Below are 12,978 nucleotides of genomic sequence, written 5' to 3'. Positions count from 1 at the left end.
TTACTTTGTAGCTGTCTAAGCCTGACATCTCAGAAAGAGAAGTGGTCTCTAGATATTAATCTAGGTGAAGAAAAAAATCACTCTTTACTAATAAATCACTGAGAAAGAAACCAAAAGGTTGAAGCAAACAATTCTATGGCTTCAGTGCAATCAGCTGGGCAACAATGCCTAAGGGGGAAGCAGGCAGAGCTCCCCACTCTGTCTCCACCTGTTTAGAGGAAAATGACAGGAAGGCCTGTCCATCTGACATGGGGAGTGGATGACAGGCTAAGACCTCAGAGAGGCACTGACCAGGGCGGGCACTGACCTCCTTTCCAGACCTAGAGCAGACCCAGAAAGCAACTCTGTGAGAAATACAGGTAGAAGGGAGAGTTAATTGTTGATGAGAGAAAACCACAGAACAAAGGGGAATCGAGCTTCATCGTGAAGTAATTACCTCCAGGCAGGAACTCCATGATTAGGTAGAGGTTTAGCTTATCCTGAAAACTATAGAACATTTTCACAACCCACAAACTGTCTGCCTCCACTAGAATGTCACGCTCCGCACGAATGTGGCCAACCTGGAGGTATACGCATTTGATTAATGACAAGCCTTGCTCTGCTGTAAACTGTATATCTGTATAAACAATTTAAATACTGTTCTGAGTATTTACTTGTGACGAGCAAAAGTCCTGCTATCACAAACTGACCGACGTGAAACTAACATTTGACTTGAAGGAATCCAGTAATAGAAACCTGGTAAGAAAGGCTTTAAACCTGACAAAATGAACGAATGGCTTCAATGCAACAGCAACCGTAGTAGTAAACCTATGATTAATTAAAATTACCATTCTTTTATATATTTGTCCTAATCTTATTTTTTTAAGGCAGATAAAAAATATCTATCTGCCTTTGAACTCACTATGTAGCCAAGGTTTCCCATGGACTCAGACCCTCTCACCTCCATCTTGACAACTGAAGATTATAGGCAGTACACGGTTTGTGTAGTGAGAACACTCTACCAGGGATAAGCAAGCACTCTACCAGCGTCCCCAACCCACAGTTCTAAAAATTCCATAGCATAAACAGCCCCACCTCAGTCTGAACTATCCAGGAGAAGTTATTTTGTCTGAGGCTGTTTTGTCTGGTTCTGGTTTCATTTTGCCTGAGATGGACCCAGGGCCTTGCTCAAGCTACAGAAGCCCTCTACACAGTGCTCGTGCTCCTGAAGTACTGAGCTACACGCCCCCCCGTGACCTCAAAGTAGCAGAGCTCCGGAAGACAATTCTAGGATGCTATGACGCCATAGCACTTAGTCCACTGATGTAAACTACACTGAAATATGAAAAAAATAGAAAGTTTTAATTGGGTTACAGATTCAAAAATCATGGCATTTCTAGTTTTCTACATTTGCTGCAAAATCTAGCTAAAAAGAGACCAAGCTACAGGCAGTTTAGGGGAAATGGTAAAATCACTTTGTTAAATGTAATACTTTATGAGAAGGGGTATGGCTCAGTTGGTAAACAGCTTGTATAGCATGCATGAAGCCCTGGGTTTGATCCCCAGCCCATGTGAAGCTGGGGGTTGGGGGATGCATACCTTCAAATCTAGCACTTGAGAGAGAGGCAGGAGGATCAGGAGTTCAAGGTGATCATCCTCCACTACATAGCAAATTTGAGGCCAGTCATAGCTACATGAAATTCTGTCTCAAAAATGATGACTATATCAAATTCACATTATTTCAAATGTGTAATGGTAAACAAAAGCATTACTGCATATTCTCAAATCACACTACTCCTTCCTTTAAGTGTCACAAGATCGGAAGATGGGTCGACTCAAGTCTAAGTTCGTCACAGTCAGTTCAAGCTTGTAATAAAAGTTTGATCTTAAGTTTTGACAGTAGGTTCCGAGGTCACGGTTATATGAAGAGTCGTGAACTGACACTTCGTGGCTCTACCTAATCAGCGTCTACCACTGCTTCTTTTGTTGGGATGTCTTCAGTAGACCACATGCTCTTCCAGGACTCACTGGTGACACACCCTATCTCCTGACGTAGATCTAACTAACCTGCCTATTCAGCCCAAGCCCTGCGGGATTGAGGGCATAATAATTTACATATGAGTTTTCAGTCTCCATTAACATGGTTCCTTGGGGAACTCTTTAGTAGCTTCAATATGAAAACTCCTAGGTTTTTGTTAACGGTTACTATGGTCCATGGGATAAGAACAGTGCTATGAAACCACGGAACCAGTCCAACATCTACCTTGCTTTTCCTTGAACAGAAAAAGCTTGTGAAAATTTACTGCTGCTTGCTGACCTGCAGCTGCAGAGGCCAGGAGACTGTGACCTCTGCTCTCCTGGGCCCCCACCTACTACAAAGACCCAAGGGAAAAAGAAGGCACTAGTATTACCACTTGTCACTCATCTTGGAGGACAGAATGGTGACTGTAACATTCCTGTTTGTCGAGAGGAAAGCTAAGCACTGGGAGTCCACCTTAGCCTTCTCTCCTGAGGCTGACGTAGCAGCCAGAAGCCTTGAGATCTATAAGTGGAGTCAGCGGACACAGAGCCAGAGGTGCACCTCACAGCAGAAGGCTCTCTTCCTGCCCGTACACTCAAGGCACTGAGGAAGCGGGCACACCAGCCAGCCTTGTTCTTACAGCAGTGCCATCGCACTGTCCACACTGAAAGAGAGCCACCTGGCACCAGCTGATGCTCATGTCTTGTCTTTTACGTGTTTCCAGGTACCAGAGGCATCCCCTTTGTGGGCAGAGTAACAACCTGAGCTCTTCAAAGACAGCTATAAACCCTGCTCAGTTCGGAAATGTAAACAGCACCAACAACACGACAACTCAGATTCTCAGTCTCTACTCAAGAACAGGGCGGAGCTGTGCTGGCCCACTTCTCACTCACCTAGCGTAAGCACCCAACGCTCTCTCAGGACTTAGCTGGCCATGTACTGAGATCAGAGGGCAGAACTGAGTCCACCAACTAAGGTGACCTGAATAATTTAGTGTTCCATTTAATGCCTATGTTAATGCAGTATTTAAAAATTCTAATTCTAATTGATATTTACTTTCATTTAGAAAATCATAGCTATTAACCGTGAAGAAATAGTATTAAGAAAAGAGCTTATAACTTCTGTGTACATCACCTGCTACGTGGAGCTTCCTGTCATGATGGGCCTTTTCCTTTCTCAAGACAAAGTCTCTCTGCATAGTCCCAGCTGTCCTAGAACCCATTATGTAGACCAGACCAGGCTGGCCTTGAACTCATAGAGATCCTCCTGCCTCTGCCTCCTCAAAGCTGAAAGTAAAGGCGTGTGCCAGCATGCTCCTTTTTCCTAACTTTTGAAGTGTTTTCTTTTGTATGCACGTGTGTCCACATGTCTGAATGGAGGTCAGAGGACAGCTCCAGGAGCTGCTTCTCCCCTCGCACTCTGTGGGTCCCAGTCGTAAGCGCAGGCCATCAGGCTCACTGGCAGCACCTGACGGCTCCGAGACTCTCACCAGCCCCACTTTGTAACTCTTGTGACTGCTGACGAGCTGACACCGGTTCTGGGTGTTGGTTAAAATGACAGGAAATGCATACTGGAGAACGTGCTCGTGATCTCCAACTATCCTGAGTAGCCGACACAGACACTGTGTCCTTCATGAGATTAACTGGTGCTCCTGTGAGTGCGGCACAGCTATAGCGCACTGTCCCCTGGGTAACAAGCAGAGCAACACAGTGCTCTGCATTAAGTTGGTGTTTGCTCAGACTGCAGTAATACCTAAAGAGCTGCTAACACCTGCTTTCAACCGGAATCAAGATTCTAAGGCTTCTGAGTACAACATGGAAACAAAAATAAAAGGGGCTGGAGAGATGGCTCAGAGGATAAGAGCACTGGCTGCTCTTGTAGAGGTCCTGAGTTCAGTTCCCAGCACCCACATGGTGGCTCACGACCATCTGTAATGAGATCTGGCGCCCTCTTCTCGCATGCAGGTAGAATGGTGCATAAATAAATACGTAAGTAAATAAATATATAAATAAATCCTTTTTAAAGAAAAGGACTAAATAATCATGTATATGGTTGTCATGTCTACACATTTAGTCTGAGTATAATGTGCATGCAGTGCCCCAAGCGGCCAGTAGAGGGTGTCAGATTCCCTGGGACTAGACTTAGCCTGTGAACAACCATGAGGATGCTAGGAATTGAATCCAGATCCTCTGAAAGAGGAGTCACTGCTTTTAACCACTGAGTCACCTCTCCAACCCCCAAAACTACTCAATTTTGAGGTGGCACTTGAATGTAGGCAGAAATGACTCTATAACTATACTCCTCTCATGTTACAGTCTCTGTCCTTGCTGTTGGGCTCCAAACAGAGGGCTCTGCCTGGCACAAGATCTCTGACCTTATACTGGAATTCAACAGCATCACCCACTGCTACTCGTTTCTAGGCAACCAGCAAAACTAAACCAGATCCACATAAGGTCTACATTCTTACTTTTTTTTTTTTTTTTTTTTGTTTTTGGTTTTTGGTTTTTTTGAGACAGGGTTTCTCTGTGGTTTTGGAGCCTGTCCTGGAACTAGCTCTTGTAGACCAGGCTGGCCTCGAACTCACAGAGATCCGCCTGCCTCTGCCTCCCGAGTGCTGGGATTAAAGGCGTGCGCCACCACCGCCCGGCCGTACATTCTTACTTTTAAAACAGAAAGCTACCAAATATTTAAATCTTATGGAATCTGCACTAAGTATCCATCTCAGACCTCTTTTCAATGTGAGCTCCAATCCTTATTTGGTAGGGTGGGATGTTACTAGGGATGGAACCCGGGGCTGTGCACATCACGGGCAAGCACGCACCACTAAGTGCCACTGCAGCCCCAAGAAAGTGTTCCTAACCACTAAAGGAAACTCCATTGTGCTGCCATTTGCATTTCTCCAATTTAATCCAGCATTGGCAAGTGGCCTCTTCAGGCACTGACGAGCCGCCTGACAGAAGGCCCCATCTTTGGTCTAGGTACAAGGAGCACATTGCTCCAACAAATCTGAGCTCTACCTCCCCACCCGAGAACAAAACACTTGTTATTTCTCAGAATAGGTAAGAAACTCCCATCACACCAAGTGTGACCTCAAGAGAGGTCACTCCTGGTAGTGTAGCTGTGACAGCTCGGAGACCCAGCGTTTCCTTCACAGCCTCCACAGTAAAGCACTGTTCACGTTACCTGCTCCTTCTCGAGCATGTCTGCTTTGCGCAGGATTTTCATTGCATACACATGCCCCGTGTCTTTCTTCTGCACGAGCCGCACCTGCAGGTTACAAAAGCAATGCTGGGTCGAGTTCACACTGCCAAGCTGAGGATTTGCACTTCCAGCTCTGGGGATCAAACCTGGGACTTCACAAACACTATTTACACTAGAAAAACATTATAATTCAAACATAAGCAATAACTAGCAAAAAACAGACAATACTTTTTAATGTTATATTTGAATGTATTTTGGAGCCATATCAATGCTGGGAAGATCTTCAACCATCTTTGTATCCGAACACTTTGGCTCTCGGTTGACCAAACTAATTTAAAAGCCTTCAGTTTCAAATTTAAGGTCTAGTTAAACCCATGACAAAAATTAGTCAATCAGCTTGGAAAGCCAAAGTAATAATCACAGCATATAAAATGAAAATAACACATCAGGTCTATTTGTACTTGAGTACAGTAATCTTAGTATTCAAGAGGCTGAGGCAGAGCTGCCACCATTGTGAAGCTAGCCTGGACTATGGTGTGATCCTTTGTCAAAAAACAACAACAAACCATGAAAGCAAAAGCTTTTCCAAGGAAAAAATGTCTAAAGGTTAAAAAACAAACAACAACAACAACCTGCCTGGTGGTGGTAGCCCATGCCTTTAATCCCAGCACAGGAAGCAGAGGCAGGCAGGTATTTGTGAGTCCGAGGCCAGCCTGGTCTACAGAGCGAGTTCCAGAACTACACAGATAAACCCTGACTCAAAGAAAAACAAAAACCACGACAAAAAAGAGACAGGGTCTCTATGTGACAGCACTGTGGTACTGGGAGAACAAGAGCTTTAAAACAGAAGACCCCGGTCCAGCCCTGGTGTCGGAGGTCAACAGCTGTGTGACAACGCACATCTTCAGAGTCTTAATTTGTAGACATCACCTCTAAAGTGGGTCCCTGTCGTGATTACACGAGAACTGTTGATGCTCTGATAGCTGCAAAGTCTCCTGACACCAGTGTCTAAGCACAATGATACGTGCCTGAAACCCCAGAATGTTGTTGCAAACTTGGGCTACATACTGTGACTGTCCCAAAAAAGGAAGTTCCAGCTGGATATTGGTGGCACATGCCTTCTCGGGAGGCAGAAACAGGTGGATCTCTGTGAGCTCAAGGCCAGCCTGGTATACAGAGCAAGTTCCAATGCAGAAACCCTGCCTCAAAAAAAAAAAAAAAAAAAATCCTAAAAATAAAATTAAAAAAAAAATTACAAATCCTAAAAATAAGAGCTAACCACCGTCATCTCTGACAGGACAGAGACATGATTTGAGACGATGATTGGGGAAACAAGAGGAAACAATGAGGTGAGGGGTAACTGCGCATGCCACTGAACCCCATATCTTGTATATTTCAAGCTGTATAACACAATTGGGAGCTCCTGGTATGTTAGAAGCTGTGGTATTCTGAGATATTTTTTACCTCCCCAAATGCTCCTCGACCTATAACCTTTAAAGACTCAAAATCTTCCAGTCCAAGCCTTGTTCTCTTTAATCGAAGAAACTCCGTTTCCTTCCGAGCGTGGGCTGACCTCCTGAGTCGTTTCTAATGTTTAAAGAAAGGAAAGGGAGAAAAATTGAAACTCTGAAACCAAGTCCTATCTGCCTTGTGCAGCTGGGAGCAGGGCCACACGAGTCTGCACATAATCCTCTCACACACGGCCGTGTCACACAAGCATCCTTCAGCGGTCCCTTCCTCCTGCCCTGGCCGTCAGATACAACAAACAAGCCCCACTGGAGGAGATGTGAGAGCCCCGAATGAACAGCTAACGAAGAGAGACAGTCTATTTTCCCTGAGCTCCTTCTTAGGTTAAGTGTGTTTTCCTTCAACTCCAGGACCGGCACACACGACCTTTCGTCACAAGCCTGAACTCCCTTTCTCCTGTCTTGGCTGTGTCGCCGGATTTCTGAAGGCCTGTCCGGGGCTGTCTGGTGAGCCGCACCATCCCGTGTTGGTTGTCTTTTCACCACACATACGTGGGCAGTGTACAGACAGGCTGATTTGAGACAATACTTTCTTTGATAATGACATCAGAGATATTCCTTACGGCTATGGAGCCTTTTTCATCTTTTCTTTTCTTAGAATTTTAACATTAATTATCCTAACTGTGACTAGGGATACCTCTCTCTCCTGAGTATTTCATTAATTTCTTCCTCTGCATGAGTAACTGAGCCGCAAAAGCAATGTCAGCTCTCATACTCCTGTCACTGAGCCAAATGCTTCTCTGGCACCAAAGCTAACTTGATAGAGAAAACAACCTTTCATACTGGGGCCCAAGGAAAAAATAACCACATCAATCACCTCTTCATCTTTTAGGCCTTCTTCTTCCATCACCTTTTCTAACTTCTTTTGTCTAAAATAAACAAAAATATATATATAAATAGCATTCTATTCTGACAAGCCTATATGAACATGATTGCTAGCCACTTGCAAGTATTCATTTAGGAAAAGAAAAAAGTCTTCAGTTAAGTAAGAAGTCATGAGACATATTTTACCTTTTTGGTTTTTTTTTTTTTTTTTTTTGTGGGGGAGGTTGATTTTTCAAGGCAGGGTTTCTCTGTGTAACAGCCCTGGCTATCCTGAAACTCGATCTGTGGGCCAGGCTGGTCTCAAACTCACAGATGTCTGCCTGCCTCTTCTTCCTGAGTGCTGGGATTAAAGGTGTGAGCCACCACTGCCCTGCAAAACTACATTTTGAAAAGACTGCATAAGAATGAATAAATAAAGACCGCATAAGATAGTAAAGTAACAAGCCAGGCAGGGTAGCACACACCGGTAACACCAGCACTTAGGAGGTGAGAGCAAAAGGACCCAGAGTTCAGAGCCAGCCTCACCTCACAGTGAGTTCAAGACCAGCCTGATCTTAGAGACTTAAATCTCAAATTTAAGAAACAAAAAAGAGAGTAATTACAGCCTCATGGTGATTTGAAAAAACTGAAATAACCAAGTAAAAATTCCTTATAACCAACTCTACAGAACCTCCGTTTATCAGCAAGAGCAAGGGGAGCACACTGGCTGGAATCTCCCCATCAACCCAATAATCCAAACAAGCAGATCACGTGCATAGATAACGAAAAGCAGAGAGTAGGGATGGAATAGGGCCCAGGGATTAAGAGCACTGACTGCTCTTATTTGTAGGAGACCCAGGTTCAATTTCCAGCAGTTCACAGCTGTCTGTGACTCGAATTCCTGGGGTATGATGTCCTCTTCTGGTCTTTGCAGGCACCCGACGGATAAGTGGTACACAAACATACATGCAGACAAAAGAGCCATATGCATTAAATTAAAATATTTTTTAAATGTATGTGAGCATACAGTCCACAGTAGCTGATGCGGCACATCACATGGAAGCACAGTGTAGGAGGGTCATCTGTTATGTGTTACTTTCATTGGTTAATAAAGAAACTGCCTGGCCTTTTGATAGGCCAGCCCTTAGGTGGGTGGAGTAGACAGAACAGAATTCTAAGAGGAAGAAAGCAGAGTCAAGCAGACACCATGCTTCTCCTACCCAAGACGGGCAGTGGTTAGACTCATGCTGGTAAGCCATGACCCCGTGGTGATACACAGATTACTAGCCAGTAAGAGGCTAGAGCCAATGGGCCAGGCAGTGTTTAAATGAATACAATTTGTGTGTTGTTATTTCAGGTGTAAAGCCGTGCGGGAGCCGGGTGGGACGAAAAGCAGGCCTGCTCGCCAGAAGCTGGCTGTTTTTCTGAAGGCAATGGAGAGTCCAGAGGCCTGAGTCAAGGACTAATATGTGGCAGTGCCAAGTCAGTGAATTTCCTCACCCTTTCTGTGAGCATTCTTCCCTCAACTGAAATGTTCCAATCAGAACCAGGCAGAGACGGGGCCACTTTCCCAGGCAGAGACGCCCTCCTGAGCATCCCAGGTGTTTACAAGGGTGCTCACTCCTGAAGGAGACTGGAAGCTTCTTGAAGGGGAGGGAGCACATTTGAAGCCCATCTCCAATATAAATAGTACTTTATACACAGAAAATATCTTTAATAAGTATTATTAAAATTTTCAGATTTATTTTATGTGTATAAGTGTTAGTGGTTTGTGCACCACATATATGCCTGGTGCCCACAGAGGTCAAAGGAGAGCGTCAGATCCTCTGGGGCTGTTACAGACAGCTATGAACCACTACGTGCATGCTAAGAACCAAACCAAACCCAGGTCCTCTGAAAGAGCAGTAAGTGCCACCTCTCCAACACCTCTAGGGTACTTCTTTTTGTTTTGTTTTTTGAGACCCTGTCTGTGTAACAGTTCTGGCTGTCCTGGCACTCACTCTATAGACCAGGTTGGCCTCAAATCAGAGATCTGCCTGCCTCTGCCTCCCGAATGCTGGGATTAAAGGCATGCGCCACCACTGCCACCACTACCCGGCCTCTAGGGTACTTCTTAAAGAGCTCAAACAAACAAGTGTGTGGATACATTCATGACTACTACCTATAACTTGCTCCTTTAATAGCTAACTAGGCTCCCTTCCTTGCATAGCCTCATTCAAAGGTCACCAAAATATAAGAGGGCTGGTCAACTCCACAAGAGCTGAACAAATAATGTATTTGTACATTAATAATATAATTTCTGTTGATGAGACAGATAAAAGCAATAAAAACAGTATAGAAATAACATGATTGTATCTCCATGATTAACACTGAGAAATGCCGAAGAGAAACCCTAAAAGTTAATATTACACAACTGTTGAAAAATTCAACATATTAGTCCTTCCGTCCTATCCTCTAGTTTGACACCTACTCAGGGGAGACCATTAGAAGGGCTGGATTTCCCTATCCTCGGTCTTAAATAAATTGATCCTAGATCACTAATCATCATCGATATTCTACTGAATTTCTGATCATATGAAACGCTGCAGCGTTAAGAAAAACTGAGAGAAGTCAGGCGGTGATGGCGCACACCTTTAATCCCAGCACTCGGGAGGCAGAGGCAGGCAGATCTCTGTGAGTTCGGGCCAACCTGGTCTACAGAATGAATTCTAAGACAGCAAACCCTGTCTCAAAACAAAAAACCCTAAGACCTAAGAGAATAGTTGCTGTTTTTCTCCCCACTTTCCCTCTTCCTCTTAGTCCTCCTCTCTTCCTCCTCTTCTCCATCTTCTTCTCTTTCAGTCCTGAGGACTGAACTCCAAGTCTTACACACACTCAACAAGTGCTGTACACTGCCAGTTCCTGGGTAAGACTGTCTGTAAAAAGTTGCGGGATTTGGACACTCTTTTTTTTTTAAAAAAAAAAAAAAAAAAAATATTTATTGCCGGGCGGTGGTGGCGCACGCCTTTAATCCCAGCACTCGGGAGGCAGAGGCAGGCGGATCTCTGTGAGTTCGAGGCCAGCCTGGTCTACAAGAGCTAGTTCCAGGACAGGAACCAAAAGCTACAGAGAAACCCTGTCTCGAAAAACGAAAAAAAAAAAACCAAAAAAAAAAAAATTATTTATTTATTATGTATATAATATTCTGTCTGTGTGTATGCCTGCAGGCCAGAAGAGGGCACCAGACCTCATTACAGATGGTTGTGAAGCCACCATGTGGTTGCTGGGAATTGAACTCAGGACCTTTGGAAGAGCAGGCAATGCTCTTAACCTCTGAGCCATCTCTCCAGCCCCGGATTTGGACACTCTTAGATAGCAGAGTACATGTCTGCACTTCAGAGGAAAGGGCAACCATCATTATGTAATAAGTTAGGTCTATGGCTTTAGTTAATCCATCAGTCTTCAGGAAGAAAAAAAATACACACTATTTTGTCGGAGGAAATGCCTGTTTCTGTGGTTTTAATTTGATGGCTATTTATCTAAACCATTATTTTTCTTGAATAGGTAATTATCAATACCTACTGGGTACCTTGGGTATACACCAGAGAGAACAGGAGGGGAGCCACTGTTCTAGAGACTAAAGAGTAAAGAAAGCAAGCACCATACAGGACTACATAATGTGCTTGGTCTGTGCTGGTCCCCCCTTACCTCTGGAAAGGAGCCTGTCCTGGCACTCACTCTGTAGACCAGGCTGGCCTTGAACTCAGAGATCTGCCTGCCTCTGCCTCCGGGATTAAAAAGTGGGATTAAAGGTGCATAACACCACTTCCCAGCATGTTGTTGGTATCTTAAATCCAGACAGGCCTTAAACTCAGCATCTGGCCAAGGCTGCTCTGGGTTCTTGATCCTCTTGCCTCAATCTCAAGCAGAGGTGGGCCGCAACGCCCAGAAAGTAAACTGTCCTCAACCTACCTGTGGGACTTGCCATAGTATTTCCATGAATTGGTTCAATTTCTCCTATTTTGTAAACAAGAAGCAATTCCCAAATGAGTTTTATTTTTCCTTTTATCTCCAGAGTTTCGACATATCTCCCTCCCCATGCAGTAAGTCTCTTGTTTACAATAAAACCTTAGCCGGATGTGATGGCGCATGCCTATAATATCAGCACTCTGGAAGCTGACGAAGGATTGGAAAAAGACCAGACAAGGCTACATGTGAGACCCAATCAAAAAATAAAATAAACCAGGTGGTGGCGCACACCTTTAATCTCAGCACCCGGAAGGCAGAGGCAGGTGGATCTCTGTGAGTTCGAAGCCAGCCTGGTCTACAGAGCGAGTGCCAAGACAGGCTCTAAAGCTACATAGAAACCTTGTCTCGAAAAACAAAAACAAAACAGACAAAAAAAAAAACAGCAGCAGCAAATAACTGGACAAAAAAATTCTAAATATTTACAACTGCATAAAAAGACTAGACGTAGAAAGGAACCAGTATGTGGGAACTATACACTGTACACTGATAAAAAATAAAATAAAAAAAAGGGAGACTTAAAGTCTTTTTACATTTATTTTTGGTGTGGTAGTGCACACCTTTAATCTTAACATTTGAGAGACAGCCAGTACTACATAGAGACCTTGTCTTTAAAAAAAATTTTTTTTAAAAATAAAAAAAAAGAGATTTTTTTTATATTTATTTATTTATTATGTATACAATATTCTGTCTGTGTGTATGTCTGCAGGCCAGAAGAGGGCACCAGACCTCAATCCAGATGGTTGTGAGCCACCATGTGGTTGCCGGGAATTGAACTCAGGACCTTTGGAAGAGCAGGCAATGCTCTTAACCGCTGAGCCATCTCTCCAGCCCCCAAGAGATTTATTTTTATTTTATGTGATGCTCAGGAGTGTTTTGCCTGCATGAATGTCAGCATATTGTGTGCATGCAGTGCCCATGAAGGCCTGAAGAGGGAGCTAGATCCTTTAAAAGGGAAGTTACAGATGGTTATTAGCCACCATATTGGAACTGAGAAGCAAACCTTTGGCCATCTGTGTAGCCTCTAAGTGAGACTTATAAAGTAAAGCAATATATGATGTCAAAGTATCAGAATCTTCAGCATTGTTACAGCATCAATCATTCCAAACTGATCTACAGATTCAACATAATTCCAATTTATAACCACTGGATTTTCTATATTTGCTAACAAGCTAACTAAATCTATAAGAAACTGTGAATAACTTACAATATCCAAAATCAATCTTAGAGGGAAAATAACTGTAAACCCAAAAGGAAAAATTACCTGACGAAATGCATTCAGAGGACGAGCTAGCTCAGAGGGCAGAGGCGTTTGCTGTACAAGCTGGACAGCCTGAATGGAGCCCAGAGTCCAAGTGAGGATGGAAAGAGACCTGAGTCCTGAAAGCCGTCCTCTGAGCTCCACCCATGTGCCACAGCATGCACACACCCCTAGCCACACAT

General features: G+C 44.0%; 1 protein-coding gene across 3 annotated transcripts in view; it reads right to left on the bottom strand.

The window, feature by feature from the left end:
* The window catches only part of Stk38 (serine/threonine kinase 38), a 33,986-nt gene that overhangs the window by 12,464 nt on the left and 8,544 nt on the right, over positions 1-12,978 (bottom strand). For all 3 annotated transcript variants that reach the window (XM_057751392.1, XM_057751390.1, XM_057751391.1), the window contains exons 3-6: positions 7,544-7,595; positions 6,665-6,787; positions 5,183-5,266; positions 437-560 (exon numbers count right to left, since the gene is read on the bottom strand). In XM_057751392.1, coding sequence (XP_057607375.1) covers positions 437-560; positions 5,183-5,266; positions 6,665-6,787; positions 7,544-7,595 — 383 coding nt within the window. The remainder of the gene's footprint in view (positions 1-436; positions 561-5,182; positions 5,267-6,664; positions 6,788-7,543; positions 7,596-12,978) is intronic.

The sequence above is a fragment of the Chionomys nivalis genome, chromosome 19, assembly GCF_950005125.1.
Source record: "Chionomys nivalis chromosome 19, mChiNiv1.1, whole genome shotgun sequence".
NCBI lineage: Eukaryota > Metazoa > Chordata > Mammalia > Rodentia > Cricetidae > Chionomys > Chionomys nivalis.
Note: the sequence above shows the minus strand (reverse complement) of the source record. Positions and strands in the feature narration are given on the sequence as shown.